At 39.7% G+C, this 17104-nt stretch overlaps 1 protein-coding gene across 1 annotated transcript; it reads right to left on the bottom strand.

Annotated features, from left to right (window-relative positions):
* Positions 1-8595: 8595 nt before the first annotated feature.
* Positions 8596-9701, bottom strand: LOC141339171 (granzyme G-like). Its single transcript, XM_073844805.1, has 5 exons — positions 9644-9701; positions 9417-9567; positions 9165-9306; positions 8835-9086; positions 8596-8754 (listed from the first exon to the last, which is right to left on the bottom strand). Exons 1-5 carry the CDS (start codon positions 9699-9701, stop codon positions 8596-8598), a joined length of 762 nt encoding a protein of 253 aa, XP_073700906.1.
* Between the last annotated feature and the right edge of the window lie 7403 nt (positions 9702-17104).

Here is a 17104-nt window from a genome sequence, read left to right as displayed (position 1 = left end):
ACGCCGCGCTGTGTTTCTTTTTCGGTGTGCGACCCCCTTTATAGTTGTGGTGTGTACTATTCTCTTAAATTTGAAACGATTTTTAGAAGGTTTTATCTTATAATTATAGTTAGCATTATTGTTCTTGGCATGAACGGGCCTTAAATCACAGCTTCAAAAAACGACTCACGACTTTATAGTGTTACAGGCAAGTCGCCCCAAAATCATGCTCATTGTTGTACCTATAGGTTTGTACAAATCTAAACAAGAGGGCATCCACCGATACATATCTATGGTTGTACCTGCATTAATAGTCATGTGACATGAGTTTATCGGTTGTGTAGTGTAGACGGAGAACGTTTCTGAAATGCAAGGAAAACGCTAGTGTAGACAACGATCGTTTTCATTTTAAAACGCCATTTTAAAATGAAAACGCACTAGTGTCAACGGGGCCTAAATATCTGCTGAGGAAAGCGTTATCTTTATGATAACGTTAAAATCTTTCTGTTAGTGTAACCCAGGTAATCCAGGCTACTGTCAAAGAAATTAAAATACTTCAAAACATAGAAAGAGTTGAAGGAAACTGAGAGATGAGAAAAAGGGAGAAAGTTCCAGAAGGATGAAAGATTGATCAAATTACTTCTCACTTCAGTGACAAACTTCTGTAAGAGCCAATGGTAGCAGCGCATTTATAAGCCCCGCCCACCTGCAGCGCCGGCGCTGCTGCACCTTTCAGAACAGACAGAGAGACGAGATTGCACGAGACCGCAGCATGGAGTGTTTGTCTAGAAGCTCACAGCGTTGAACATTAATCTAAGGAGAAATGTGATGGAGTACACTTGGAAACGAAACTTAAAGAATCGTGACATCATCTTGAAGTGTTGTCGTCGGACGAAAAGAGAGAAGAGAGACGTGGAAATTGGAAGAAGTGTAGTTGGAGCAGATCTGCTGAAGCCCTGTGATTAATCATCTTTGTGTCAAAATATTGTTCTTTTTTGCTCTGATCTGATTTGCTTTTGATTTTTCATATACTGATCTAAAATAGTTTCAAAATGAGATGTTACAAAGCAATTTTGAGTAGGCCGTGCGCATACCGCATGGGTCAAACTAGTTAGCACGTGTGCTATAGTTATCACATGTAATATTCATAAATGGGTTATGAGACAGGACAAAGAGTAATTTGTGAAACTCAACGTGTTTAGTAACAGTTGAAATGTTGTATTTGAGATGTGTGTGTGTATGAACTTGTGATGAAAACGTTTGAATCAGAAGTTAATTGTGTTTGCCTTGTGTTTTGCAAGGCTGGGTTTTTTTTTCCTTCCCTATGTTTCTTCTGAGATCTTCTGAGAGAATTACCTGTTTTGTGCCGAACGTAATCCTCTGGTGAGAATCATCTGTGTTGATCGCGATTACATGTGCACAAATGGCGAGCTGCCCACGGACCTTTGAACTGTGATTTGAATTCATCGACTGGTAGGAGAATTCCATTGTTTCCTGTTCTTTTGGACACAAAAGATCCTGATAATTTGAACACATTTGATTTTTTTGTATCTGAAACGGAGACACTTTGTTTTTGAACTGGAACTGTTTGAACGAGTGTTCAGCTCTTGAAGCTGAATCATTTGATTCACGAACTTTGATCAACTGAGTCGTTTATCCGCAAAGCATTGTTCAATTGAATCGATTGATTTGTTCTTGTGTTTTTACATTTCATGGTTGAATTTACTGTTGAGTTTTGAAAGAAAAGGTACCATTTACATCTATTTTCTGGAATTTAGCCAGAGTGAACATCCAATTACAAAGTCTTTTTGAGTTATTTGGTTTTTGAATGTAAAGCTCAGTGAAGAGTATTTTATTGTGAATTTATTTGGAAGAAACACACAATATTGTTTTGTTTTTTGTGAATTTTTTTTTTTTTGGTCAACATCGATTTGAATCTGTTGAACTGTTATTTTTTATTCTGTTTGAGAAAACAGAATATTTCTTGACTGCTGTTAATTGATTGTCCATTAATATAATTACTCTAAACAAACCACAAAGAAAAAAAAGGAAACCCATCAATATAAATTCTTTTTAAAATCAAATCTAATTGTCTTGTCTATTCACTCACCAGTAGCATCTCACCCTCTCTCCAGTAGATGTTCCTGGCTTTTGATCTTTGGCCCATATAGAACCCTAAGCTAGTGTGACACGCTAAAAACGTCGTCTGCTACATAAGGGTGATTTTGCTGCTTAGTGAATATGTTTGCTGTGTCAATCTGTTGTTTAAACTAAAAATTAATTCCATTTATATTGTTAACTTTTCAGTATAAAAATATGGTCCCACTTTATATTAAGTGTCCCTAATACCCGTGAACTTACATGGTAACTAGATGTGTACGTAGCATGTAACTACAGTGTATGTACACATTGGTACATTGTATCTACAGCTCTAATACTGGTGTATTTACACATATGTAACAACTCACTGAATAGCATTTGTAAGTACAAATGTGTAACAGGACATTGGTAACAACACTTTTTTCACTTCTGGAAGTACACATGTGTAACAAGAATTATGTAACTACATTTTGTAACAACAATATGTACTCACAGAAGTTTTTACACTTCCACATAGTCTGCAATACTGCAGTTACCAGTTTGGAATACCCGGAAACATTATTGAAATCGAGACGATTCCTATGTAGGCTACATTTTTGTATTCATTTATTTGTGAACACTGAATTAGAATTAAAGTATCAATTTGTAATACCAGTGTACTTACATGGAAACTCCTCAGGAACTGTCTACTTAATATATAGAGTTTAAATTGTCACAACTTAGAGAGTAATATATCAAATGTAAACCTCAGTGCTGCACTTTAATACCAGTGTACTCACATGGTAACTCCTCAGGAACTGTTTACTTAATATAAGGTGTAAAATAATCACAACTTACTGAGTAATACATCAAATGTAAACCTCTGTGCGGCACTTTAATTTCAGTGTACTTAAGTTACATGGTAACTCCTCAGGAACTGTCTACTTAATATAAAGTGTAAAATGGTCAAGCCTGGTCTCTGTTTATACGTTGGTATTTATGCGTATTTTTAGATGCACAATTTACATGTATTTCAACGTTTAAAACGTACAAATAGTATGTTTTGCTAAAAATATTTACGTATCTTTCATTTCATTAAATATTCGTATCAATGCCTTTTTATCATTTTAATAATACGCGATTGATATTTTTTATCCCCCTTAACCTACCCCCAAACCTAAAGCCACCCATTTTATAGCACATATAAAAGGATATAAATCATAACTGACAAAAAAAAAAATGCAGGGAAATTACCATTTTTACTAACAATATAGCATAAAAATATTTTTACAGTCACTAATCACACTCCTACCTCTAAACCTAATGTTAACCATATCTCTCTCAGTACAGTAATAAAAAAAAACATGACAGACAGAAAGTTGCAATTACAATAATTTATTTAATGCAAAAATATCAACAGTCATACCAAAAAGTAATCCAAATGGCGATGCTTTTGCAGCCGTAAAAACAGCCTGACGCGGTTGTATTTAAATTCGTAAAATTAAGATAAAGATTTTAATTTGGGCATGTTCCTCGCAATGGTATGGATTCTGAAGATCTTATAGTGCACAAATAAAATTGTTTCATTTTATAATTATGATGCGTGTTCGGTGTATTTTATGGTTTTATTGTTAGTCGCAGGGATGTCAGAAAACGCCTGCTGTGTCCCACCGCTACATACGAAGTTAATATTACATATATGGTTAAACTATTTTAGAAATGTTATTTATTTTAAAGGTTTAAAGTGTAGTCTTGTTAAACATTATGCTTACATGTGCTTGGAAACGAGTTGGCAACAGAAATCACAAAGAAACAGGATGGAAAGTTATTTCATTTTAAGTAAACTATTTAATAATGCATTTGAAAACACAGTTTAAATATTACTCTGTAGGTTGTGACCATTTTACACTTTATATTAAGTAGACAGTTCCTGAGGAGTTACCATGTAAGTACACTGGTATAACAAATTGATACTTTAATTCTAATTTAGTATTCACAAACACATGAATACAAAAATGTATGTAGCCTACATAGGAATCGTCTCGATTTCAATAATGTTTCCGGGTATTCCAAACTGGTAACTGCAGTATTGAAGACTGTGTGGAAGTGTAAACTTCTGTGAGTTCATATTGTTGTTACAAAATGTAGTTACATAATTCTTGTTACACATGTGTACTTCCAGAAGTGAAAAAAGTGTAGTTACCAATGTCCTGTTACACATTTGCACTTACAAATGCTATTCAGTGAGTTGTTACATATGTGTAAATACACCAGTATTAGAGCTGTAGATACAATGTACCAATGTGTACATACACTGTAGTTACATGATACGTACACATCTAGTTGCCATTAAGTTCACAGGTATTAGGGACACTTAATATAAAGTGGGACCAAAAATATTTACTTCTGACTCATAAAAACAGTCTCTTGTCACCATCTAATGGTGGGACAATGTAACTAAAATCACCATCACGCACACAAACACCATTTTTCAATACTAAACACTTTTAAATGCTACAATTTTATATAAAACATTATTTGTTGAATAATAATATTTAACAAACAAGAACAACAGCCATTATAAAAGTTGCCAGGCAATTCAGTCAAACATACAAAGACAGCGCTCTGATATACAGCAGATGATTTACATAAACATGATGAGATTTTGCCAAAACTATTTGCTCTGGAACAAATAATAGTTTAATGAGACCAAAGACTGCCCGTCAGATTTACCCAAAACAAATTATATCTCATGTTTAACCATTAAAGAGACATCAGAGCCAGCTGTGAATTCCAGAAGATCGGGCTGAGGTGAGGAACTCTCTGAGGAACAACTGAACAGTTGCGAAAACATTAACACAAATTTTCAAGCAGTTATTATCCTTATTAAGAAACTGCATTTTGAACTATAAAAAAAGTACATTCTCAAATAAAAACATCTTAAAACAGCATTCCGTGACACAAAAACGGCATTATTTATAAAATTACAGGGGGTGTCCACCATGACACTCGCTGTAAGAAATACCGCAACGAGGAGTGATACAGTTACAAACGAAGCTGTTCATGCGCAACGCAGACATCCTACGTTTCTTGCAATATTGGCAACACAGTGATGAAAAGATATTGTTCCTGTTAATACTTCCTGTCTTGCCTTCTCACTAAATATGGTATACACTCTTAAAAATAAAGGTTCTTTACTGGCATCAATGGTTCTATGAAGAACCTTGAACAAACATGGAACCTTTCAAATGCAGATAAGGTTCATTATAGTCAAAAAAGATTCTTTGGATTTTCAAACTGTTCTTCAAAATGGTTCTTTTAGGAACTGTTCACTTAAAGGTTTTTTGGGAAACCAATTATGGTTCTTCTTAATTTTAAAGAGTGTAGCTGATAAAAATGAAGCATCTGTTTTGATGTTCATTCTGATGAGAATAGATTTCTCTCTATGATGGCTAAAAGGCATGAAGCGATAAGTCAACTTTTTATTTAGCACATATAATAAAAGGTTCTACTCTGGCTTTTTTAAAGTTTTGATTTTGATTTTATTTCAGTTATATCGAAAAGCTTTGCAGCCTACCACAGTGAAATAATCAAAGCCACTGATGAAGCAAATTAACATATCTTTTTTTTTTTAATTACCTTTTTTATTTATGAATAACTCGCACACTGAAACTTGTTATCAGCACTTCCCATGCTATTTCATTACAAAATAGTTTCGCTACAGAAAAACTACGCAACATTTCTGAGAAGCAGGACGAGATCTTGTTGATTGATAGCTGAGTGGTTGAGCTATCTGTCTTTCGGATTTGGCCCTGAGCCCTGGCCCTTTTATTGACATTAGATTAAAAGTAGTCTGATGTGGACTGAATGTTGAGAATATTGAAGAAGGGATGAATACTGACAACACGATCATTAAAATAACACCAGTCTGTCGTGGAAGACATAGGCTCACAATCGTTCACAAGCGGGTTGTGCAAATGCTAGAAGTCACGTTAGTTGACTACATCTTTACAAACACACCAAAGGTGCAAATCACAGGAAAAAAATCTTCGGATTTACTTAAAAATACCAGGCAAGTGTGTTTCGATTAGAATTTGAGCTGAACTCTGTAGGAAGGTGGACCTGTTTGAAGATGAGACAGTTCAGCTGTGTGAAAATACAAGATATTTAGATGCCTCAATTTTAGGACTTGCTAAACATTCAGCATGTTTTGCATTATTACATTTTTTGCATGAAATAAAAGACAGAAATATTTGTCTTTGGCTTATTTTATACCTTAATTGGGGAAGTTCTTATAAAATCCCAAATATATTGGATACAGTGCATTTCGAAAGTATTCATACAGTACCCCTTCTGCTTTAGATAACTTTTTTTACTTTTTGCATAAGTATTCATCTTATTATATATATGTCTGTGAGTGGCCCATTCGGAGACTGGGCTTGAAATAGGGATGGGCATTTCTGCTTATGTTTCATTTCGAGTAATCCCCACTTTGAGAAACAAGTACTCGATTAATCGGGAGTGGAGTTTAAGCAAGGTGCGGGGCGTTTGCGTCACAGTATACAGTAAACATTTAAAAGAAATAACAGCATGAGGTGAAGCTGAAGCGCTTTTTCTACATGACGCATTGTATTTAAAATTAATCACATAGCCTATACATAAATATGTAAATGTTATATTACAAATTGTGTTTATCTACACAAAATGCATGTGAGCTTGAGCTATGTGCCAATCATAAAGTAGTGCATGCGCTTCTCCCGTTACTTTAAAACAACGGCAACCGAAGCCCTGCGTGCTTTAGAAGCCATTTTCGCTCTGTGCTCCAGTTTGTCTCTAGACCGTAACTTCTCACAGCCGTAACCAATCAAATATCAGACTACCGCCCAAATACCAGCATTACCATGCTCGATCATCGATAATGGGTTCGAGTAGTCAATTAATCGAGTACTCGTGCACATCCCTAGCTTGAACCCAATCAAACATTTCTGGAGAAACCTGAAAAAATGTCTACCAGCCCACATTCAAGCTGACAGAACTTGAGAGGTGAAGAGGTGAGGCAAAGAATGGCAGATAATTGCTTGTTGTGTCATACCTAAAAAGACTTGAGGATATAAAGCAGCTTTGGCCAAGTAATGAGCAAAGGGTATGAATACTTATGCAATGTACTTTCAGTTAATTTCAGCTTTTTAATTTTTAATACATTTATTTTAGATTGTGACAATTCTGTTTTCGCTTTGCTATTATGGTGCATGGAGTGTAGATTGATGTGGAAAAAAAGTAATTTAAAACAATTTAACATAAGGCAGCAACATAAAACATGAAGGGGTATGAATACTTCAGCAAGGCACTGTATATATAAAACAATTCATTTGGGTTTGTTTTATTCCACAGTTCTGTCGAAGGTCTTGATCTGCTGTTAAACTGAATATGTGAATCAGAATGAAGCAAATGTCTCTCCGTCTCTCTTTCATAGCTGCATGTCAGTGACTATACCAAACTGGTCTGGAATTAGCAATAGTAGGTTGAGGTGAGATGCATAGAAATAAGTTGTTGTTGACTTCTACATCAAATCATTTTAAGGGAGGGGGGGGAGGGGGGGGGCATGCTGTAAAAGCTCAGTTTTAAGAACATTTTGACCTTTATTCTTATTTTTTTAAATTACTAATCACTTCACATTTTTGCTGATCTATTTGCGATATGCTGAATTCTTGCTATACACATTAGAATGCTCAGGTGAATTACAGCGTTCAGAGTCACCAAAAGATGTGACACCAACTGCAGTGTTTCTACAAACCAAAGAACCCCTACAACATATTTAAATACAGTCAATACATAGTTCAGAGGTCAGATTTAGAAAGCTGGAGATGGTGACTCTGGGGGTGAGTTAGTGGAATTGCAGAGATGACATACTTAATCTAAATAATCTTCAGTTATTCACCTTTGTTAGACAGTGAAATCATTTGGAATCAAAATGAACTCTTGACACTTTGTGAACAGAACAAAGACCTCAGAGGTAAGAAAGACACCAACCTGTTCCTCACACCTCTTAGATGTAGCTTCTGAATTGTTTTAGTGCGGTCACATTTACCATTGTTTGTTGAAATTTTGTGGGCGAAATCACGTCTTTTAATAGGAATCCACACAATAGAGAATTACACGCGAGGATTAAAGTTTCCCACACCAAGTTAACCAAAAAAGAGACTTGGTTTGGAAGTAACTTCTGTCGGAGCTGTGCTTCATTCTTGGCTACACTATAAGCAATGGATCTTTTGTTGGCAAAATATTTCTGATGTAATCGCATCTTTACCATAAACTGTAGCTGTTTTCATAGACCGTCCGTGACCAATAAGTGACACTCAAAGCAGGTCAAAGCAAACAGGAACCTAGAAGAAATTTTGGCTACGTGAATTCTTTTCAGTAGCTTACTACTGTTATTTAGAGCTGCAATATAAGGACCACTTACAATTGATGCTTGACAAATGTTTCATTTATTGAACATTTAAACAAATGCTTTATCCTGTTGCAAAAAAAAAAAAATCACTTAACATGTGTAATTATGGAGCAGATCCATTCAAGATATGTTGAAATCTTTGTATAAACTTCAGGTCGTTCACGACGATTGCAGACTTTTGGGTCACCAAAGGAAGTGATGCCAACTGCAGTGTCTCCACAAACCAAAGGACCTCCTCCATCCCTCTGTGAAGAAACAGATCACACATGACTGAAGTGACACTTCTCACTACTGATGGTCTCAAATTTATATTGTTTGTACTTACTTCACAGCTTCCTCCATGGCCATAGACACACATCATCTGTGAGGCTGAGAACTTGTATTGCCATTTATTTTTGCATTCTGTGTTTTTCATGATCTTCACGTCTGCTTCCATAAGACGTTTGCTCTTTTTCCCATTAAGGCTCAGTTTTCCCCATCCGGCGACACTGCAGGCAGAATAAGCTTTGTTGTCTTCGTCTTGTGTTGGTATGGAAATCCTCATGACTTTCTCGTTTTGTTCGACTTCTTTCTCTAGCTGTAATACAACAACATTTTTTTAATTAAAAGACAGACTGACTAATCATTTAATAAGAGTCATTTGAACTACTGTTACCCTCAAAAGCATAATGTCATTCTGATAAGTGCTATTGTTAAAGTCCGGATGCTTGTGGTAGGACTTCACACCAATGCGGACAGACCCTTCATTTATTTTGTGTAGTTCATGTGCACCAACCACAGCTGTTAGTTTCTCATTTCTGTGTAAGAAAATCGTATTAGTTTAATGAACAGTACCATCATTATAGATTTATTTATTAAGATATTATGATTTGAACTCATTGCAGTTCAGGCTGAATTGAAGTCTTACTTCTTCCTGCAATGTGCAGCAGTCATGACAAATCTACCAGAAATTAGGAATCCACCGCAGACATGTTTACAGCTCTTCTGAAGAGAAACCATGTAAGGTCTGGAGTGGGGTTTTGCTTCTGTGCCATTCACTATACCCACATCCACATGAGCTGAGAGAGAGATAAGTCAGCTTATTCAGCAGATACCAATTAATATAATACATAATTAATATATAATCTGTCTCACCAGCGAAGGTCAGGTGTGGCAGCAGAGAGGCCAGTAGGAGAAGAGAGATGATAGTCATGATGAAGACAATTAGTGAGCTGTAACTAAAAAACACAGTATAAATGTAAGAATGGGTGGAGACCCTGAGCTGCCCGCAAGTCCTTTTTCCTCACCTTGAGGTGTCAGTAACACTGATAGTAAGAAGATATTACTTGTGTTACTTCTTGTCATCTGCATCAACTGTTGTATAGAACTAAGATCAGTCAGAATATGAAAATGGCTTTTTCAGTCATTCGTCATTGAGTGGATCCAGGTCAATGCCTGATGGTCCATCTCAAAATCAGACTTTCTCCCTAGGAGGTAGTATTGGAGGGTTTCCAGTCTCTCTGGGCGATAGTTTCCTGCTAAGGAACACTACTGGCTTTTCCTCTTCCGAAGTACCCTAGGCTAGTACCACTCCAGGTTCCCTTTTCTGAAGGGTCAACGTGCAGCAAGAACCATTGATCGAAGTTGGGGCTTTGTAGGACTGGACCAGAGCATATGCTCTCTTTTAGTGTGTTGAATGCCTTCTCACAGGCACCAGTCAATGCCACAGGGTTCTTCCTTATTTTGATCAACAAGTCCTTCAATGTTGCAATATTATCAAAGTCAGGGATGAATTTGCAAAACCAGCCCAAGAGGCCCAGGATCTCAGGATATCTCATCTCCTTTTTTGTCTTAGGCTGTGTACTGCACTGAATTGCTTCCACTTTGCACACTTATGGTTGCAGTTCATTTTTGTCCAGATAGTATCCCAGATAGTAACTGGTATCTTGCCTAGTGCACTCGTACTTCCCCATATTTCTATAGATTGCCTTATCATCCAAGTACGCTGCAGACCACTTTTCACAGCCCCGAAAAACTCAAACCATGAGTCACTTGTGTCCTGTGCAGCCCAAAGGGCTGAAGCATAAACTGAAACTGTCATACTGTTGTTCTGAATGCGGTGTAGGGTTTGGAGTTCAGATCAAGGGACAACTTCCAGTACCCCTTTACACAGGTCCAAGGTGGTGATGTACCGGGCATGTTCTGTTGACTAGGCATTAAGCTTGCGGAAGTCGACACAGTAAAGATCCATTTTTTTGGGACAATGACCATTCATTGTCTGCGGCTTCTATTGCTCCCAGTTGCTTGATTATCTCAGTTTCCTCCCTCAAGGTCTTGACAGTTTTTTTCTTCAGGGGGTTGTACCTATAAGGTGGATGGTGTGGTGTATCAGTTTTGTCCACCAAGGCCTCTAAAGGAACAGTGATAGAAATGGTCCAAGAGGTCTTGCATCTGAGCCCTTTGGGGTTCATTCATCTTGTCCAGTTTTAGCAGCAGATCATCGGTTTTTAGCATAGGATAAGCATTGCGAAAGTCGACAAAAAAGTTTCAGAAATAAGTTTTAGTATAATTTTTTAGAAAGAAGTTGAACTTAGCAGAAGATCATCGGTTCTCGGCATAGGGTAGGTATCATGGAAGTCAACAAAGACACTGAAGATTCATCCTTTTTTGTGACAATGACGAGGGTGCTACTCCATTTACGGTTGGAGGTTTATATTACTCCCAGCTGCTTCATCATTTCAATTTCTTCCTTCAAGGGCTTGACAATTTTTTTCAGGTATTCAATAAGGTAGCTGTTCTGAGGGGGTTGTATCTGTAAGGTGGATGTTGTGGTGTATAGAGATCGCTAAGATATGTGATCAAATGGGCGGCAACCTCTTCAGAACGCAAAGAATTATGGGTATGTTTGGCCCGGCTGGCATAGCAGGCTAGTAATCTGGCATGAAAATAATGAAAAATTAACGTGAAAACAGAATATAATCCTACAAAATGCAGCGAGCTAAAGAAAACATTGTCGGACCATACCGCCTAAAACTAAATCCTTATGCAAAAACGAGATATGACGAGAAAATAAAGGGAATCAAAGGACTGGATCCTTACGAGCAGAGCGACTGGTCAAGGGACGTCAAACTGTTGCCCAACTTCCAGCACCCATATATATATACAACTATATGATATTAAGTGTTAGTGCATACACACGAAGTTGCGATAATCAGAACTGTCCTTATTAGTGGTTCCATTTAGGTTGCGTGGGACTCAGCAGCGCACCAGCCAGAGAAGAGTCATGGCAGTGCGATGCTTGCACATGTCTGTAACTTATCACCCACAACCTACCCTCATACATTTCCAGTTCTTTTCTATGGATTCTTTATAATGTAAATGTTTTGATCTAAATGTATTAACATGTTAAATATGTAAAGAAACTGAAATTAAGTTGGTTGTTACTACTATTCAAGTTATGTAATTGAGTTTGTAATTGAGACAGAATTTCATTCAGTCTTTGTGTATTTTATTTACAGAGATGGCTAAAAATCATTAACGTTACATGTGAGAAGAGACATTACAAAATATTTTGGAAAACTTTTTTTTTTTTTTTTTTTACATATTAGATGTGAGCATGGTGTATAATTCTAACACGATGGCTTCACAACAATACTTGGACACATATTGGTCAAAGCACAGCACACAACCACAATTTTATCCAGCAAAGTCTTTAATGTTTTTAAAAGAAGTATCTTCTGCTCACCAAGGCTGCATTTATTTGATAAAAACAATTTAAAAAACAGTAATATTGTGAAATATTATTCCAATTTAAAACGGCTGTTTTCTATGTGAATATATAGTAAAGTTTAATTTATTTCTTGATCAAAGCTGAATTTTCAGCATCATTACTCCAGTCTTCAGTGTCACATGATCTTTCAGAAATCAGTTTAATATGACGATTTGATGCTCAAGAAACATTTATGATTATTGTCACGTATCTGGTCTATCCTGTCATTATGAACTCTTGCACCACACATCATGGACTTCATTTCCCACAAGCCACTGCTCTAATCACTGCATTCACCTGCTCTCACTTTACTGATTACTGGTCACAGCTGCACCTCATCACACTGTCTGCATTTAAGCCACTCACACACACAGCCACCTTGCGAAGTCTTATTGTTCCCATGGTCGTAATTCTAAGCGTTTATCTCTGTGTTGGATTCTCTGTGTATGACTCTGGACTGTGTACCCCGTTGACGATTCCTGCTTCCTGCCATTGCGACCATTGCCTGTCTATTGAACTGTTTCCCGGATTACCTACGTTGTTCCTGTTTTCTGGTGATTACTCCTGCCTGTCGACATTTCTCAATAAATGCTGCAATTGGATCTGCACGTCTCTGACTCTCCCTGTGACAGAAGACTTCGCCGCCAAGGATCCAGCGGCTTTATTCATCAGCCGTTCACCATGAACTCAGGAGACTGTCTAGTTCGTCTTCGCCAGAACAACCGGCCTATTGAGGAGTATGTGGCTGACTTCTGCGAACTATGTTACCGGGTAGATTTCACTGACATTTTTCTAAAGCACATTTTCTATTATGGACTGAACCAGAATTTAAAACCCAATATGCCTTTACACACCCCGCACTGGACACTTGAACAGTATATAGACTATGCTCTCCTGCTGGCCGGTTCAACATTTACTGTTGGGACTGCGGATGAGGAGCCCCACAGTCTTACAGCACCCATATCACCAGAACTTTCACACATCCCATCTGTCATGCCTGGAACGGTTCGAGCCACACCTACCAAACCGCCCAAGTCTGCAAGCAAGATGGCTGCCACGCCAGAGTCTGCACCTAAGATGAATACCGTCAAATCAGAGTCTCCGCCGCCAGAGCGCCCTCCAGTGACTGCGCCGCCAGAGCGCCCTCCAGTGACCGCTCGCTCAGAGCCTGCTCTTCCAGAGTCTCCGCTGGAGACGCCCAGCCCTCCTGAATCTCCGCTGGGGTCGTCCAGTTCTCCAGAGCCCGCTTCACAAGAGCGTCGTCCAGAGCCCGCTTCACAAGAGCGTCGTCCAGAGCCCGCTTCACAAGAGCGTCGTCCAGAGCCCGCTTCACAAGAGCGTCGTCCAGAGCCCGCTTCACAAGAGCGTCGTCCAGAGCCCGCTTCACAAGAGCGTCGTCCAGAGCCCGCTCCTCAAGACAGCCTTCCAGAGACTCCGCTGGTTCCGCCCAGCCTTCTAGAGCCTCCGCTGGTTCCGCCCAGCCTTCCAGAGCCTCCGCTGGTTCCGCCCAGCCTTCCAGAGACTCAGCTGGTTCCGCCCAGCCTTCCAGAGACTCCGCTGGTTCCGCCCAGCCTTCCAGAGACTCCGCTGGTTCAGCCCTGCCTTCCAGAGACTCCGCTGGTTCAGCCCAGCCTTCCAGAGACTCCGCTGGTTCCATCCAGTCGTCCTGAGATTCCTGTCTGCCCGGTTCTGGTCACGGAGCTCATGCATGGACTGTTCCCACCCACTCTCCCTGCTGCTCCAGTTCCGCCACCTCTGTCTCCTGACAGTCCCTCTGCTCACCCACATCCCACCTTCGGTGCAGAGGACTTGCCGTGGGACTGCCAGTCTCCATCGGTGTCCAGACTGAAGGACCCCTCACCATCACCTCCAGTCTCAGAGTCCTGGACTCCACCTCGGCCCTCCGACCCTGCGGCTCCACCCCGGCTCTGTGCTCCCTCGTCTCCGTTGTCGGCCGTCGGCCCACCAGCTCCTCCGGGCTCCATCGTCTCTCCGGCTCCGCCCCGGTCAGTCGTCGCCCCACCTTCGCCTCTGGACTCTACTCCTCCGGCTGCGCCTCGTCACTCCGTCCTGCCGGCTCTGTGGACCTCCTCCCTCCCGTGGGCACAGCCTCGATCCTCTGTCACTCCGGCTCCGCTGCGTACCTCCGGACCTCCATCTCCGCCGGGGTCGCCAGAGCCTTGGGTTCCGCCTTGGCCCTCCGGATCCTCTGTGTCGCCCAGGACCATCGACTCTCCGGTTCCGCCTCGGGCTCCACCGGCTCCACCTCCGTCGGTCGGCCCCATGCAGGAGCCAACCCGTCCTCCATCATGGCTTCTCCCTCCGTCGGCTCCGCCTCAGTTCGGGGTTCCAGTACCCCTACATGGACCTGGCCCTCCATCCCTCCCCCTGTTCCGCCTCCGCTCCACCACCCTCCAGGTTGTATTAGGTGGTTAGAGCGTCTGGAAGCCGCTCCTTGGGGAGGGGCTCTGTCACGTATCTGGTCTATCCTGTCATTATGAACTCTTGCACCACACATCATGGACTTCATTTCCCACAAGCCACTGCTCTAATCACTGCATTCACCTGCTCTCACTTTACTGATTACTGGTCACAGCTGCACCTCATCACACTGTCTGCATTTAAGCCACTCACACACACAGCCACCTTGCGAAGTCTTATTGTTCCCATGGTCGTAATTCTAAGCGTTTATCTCTGTGTTGGATTCTCTGTGTATGACTCTGGACTGTGTACCCCGTTGACGATTCCTGCTTCCTGCCATTGCGACCATTGCCTGTCTATTGAACTGTTTCCCGGATTACCTACGTTGTTCCTGTTTTCTGGTGATTACTCCTGCCTGTCGACATTTCTCAATAAATGCTGCAATTGGATCCGCACGTCTCTGACTCTCCTTGTGACAATTATAAATGTTGAAAACTGTTGTGTACAAAATTTTCTTAAAATTCTTTGATGAATAGAAAGTTCAAAAGAACAGCATTTATTTAAAATAGAATATTTTCTAACATTATAAATGTCTTTACTGTAACTTTTAATCAGTTTAACTTGATGAATAAAAGTATTGATTTATTTTATTTCTTTCCCCAAAAAAATAAAATAAAATTCTTATTGACCCCAAACTTTTGACCAGTAGTGTTTAATGTTACAAAGCTTTAGATTTAAAATAAATGACGTTCTTTTGAACTTTCTATTCATCAAAGATGTTCATTTCAACACTGATAATCATAAATGTTTCTTGATCATCAGATCGTCATATTAGAGTGATTTCTTAAGGATCAAACACTGAAGACTGGAGTAATGATGCTGAAAATTCAGCTTTGATCACAGAAACAAATTGGGTCTCCTTACTGCGGTTATCCATGCTATTCGTCGCATTTTTGTCACCTCTAAAACATGGCTTGTACAATTATTATTCCACGCTGGAAAACGATAAAAGGATATTCCGTTCTTAAGCTTTAAGCCACTTCTATCGTGAGAACGACTATTGCAGTATATAACACAGCAGGTAGACGGCATCTTGAACTCTTCCCTCCATGCAATCAAGTCTGGCGCCTAATGTTTGTGCCGCGGATTCCCAAAATGCTTTGCGTTCCCCACTGAGAATACGTCATGATGACGACACATGAGCGATCCTTATTGGTTTTGTCCACCCAGGCCTCAAAAACATTAATGGCAACACACCTGCCAAGAAGTTTCTAGTAAGCCTAGTAATACCTTGATTAGCTGGTTCATGTGTGTTCTGCAGGACACTGGACTTCCAGGACCAAGTTTGGGCACCCCTGTTCTAAGAAGTCCTTCATCTCAGCCCTTTTTAGGGTGTCTCTGGGTTCTCACCTAGAAACCGGTCGAGGCTTGAGATACTTCCCTATTTGCAAACAGGACAAAGGGTAGATAACTTATCTCACGTCCTGTGTCTGCAACAAAGTTCCGCAGCATGGTCATCAGCATCCAGTTGAATTTTTCCACTAGTCCTTCATTTTGAGGGAGGTAGGGACCAGTTCTCACAGCGGAGATGCCCACTATCTGAGAAATTGCTCACAGCAGTCTGGTACTTGTCCACCACAGACATGTTTACAGCTCCTCTGAAGAGTGGGGTTTTGCTTCTGTGCTGTTCACTATACCCACATTCACGTGAGCTGAAATAGAGAGTGCTATAAGTCAGCTTCTTCAGTAAATACTAATCAAACATTCTGAACAAATCAGCACAATGTGCTGTTATATTTTATATCAGTCTCTTCAGTGAAGGTCAGGTGTGGCAGCAGAGAGATGATGGTTATCATCAAGACAGTGAGCTAATAAAACACTTTTTTTCTTTCTTTCTTTCCTCATCTTCTAGTGTCAGTAACACTGATAGCAAGAAGATATAATTTGTGTCAATTCTAGTCGTGTACATCAACTGATATATGAAACCAAAATATACAAGATTAAATCTATGCATAATCTATCAATAAAAAATATGCATACGTCCACCTTGTTACACATTGTTATACAGTGCAATCTGGTTATTTTTTATTTTATTTTATTTTTATTTTTTTTGTTTAATCTTGTGCTGGCCAATATTTGACTGACTTGTACTCACAATCATTTTCTTATATGGGGCATCATGCAAAAAGAAAGGTTTAAAGTAGCGTCATTCTACCAAACGGGGGCCATTTGGGTCCGCAACGTTTGATGAGATTCTTAAGGCACAAAAAATGTCCTAAAGTGTGTTTTCAAAGCTTAAAGTTATTAATTCAAGTGTTCGTGTTAACATGATATATGATAAAACACTATTGTTAAAAATAACATACTATTTTGTAATCTTTTTTCATTAGTACATAGCCAATTTCACACGTCCATGTTGACCAACA

The sequence above is a fragment of the Garra rufa genome, chromosome 7, assembly GCF_049309525.1.
Source record: "Garra rufa chromosome 7, GarRuf1.0, whole genome shotgun sequence".
Classification (NCBI taxonomy): Eukaryota; Metazoa; Chordata; class Actinopteri; order Cypriniformes; family Cyprinidae; genus Garra; species Garra rufa.
The sequence above is the reverse complement of the archived record's forward strand: the minus strand, read 5'-3'. Positions and strand labels throughout refer to the sequence as shown.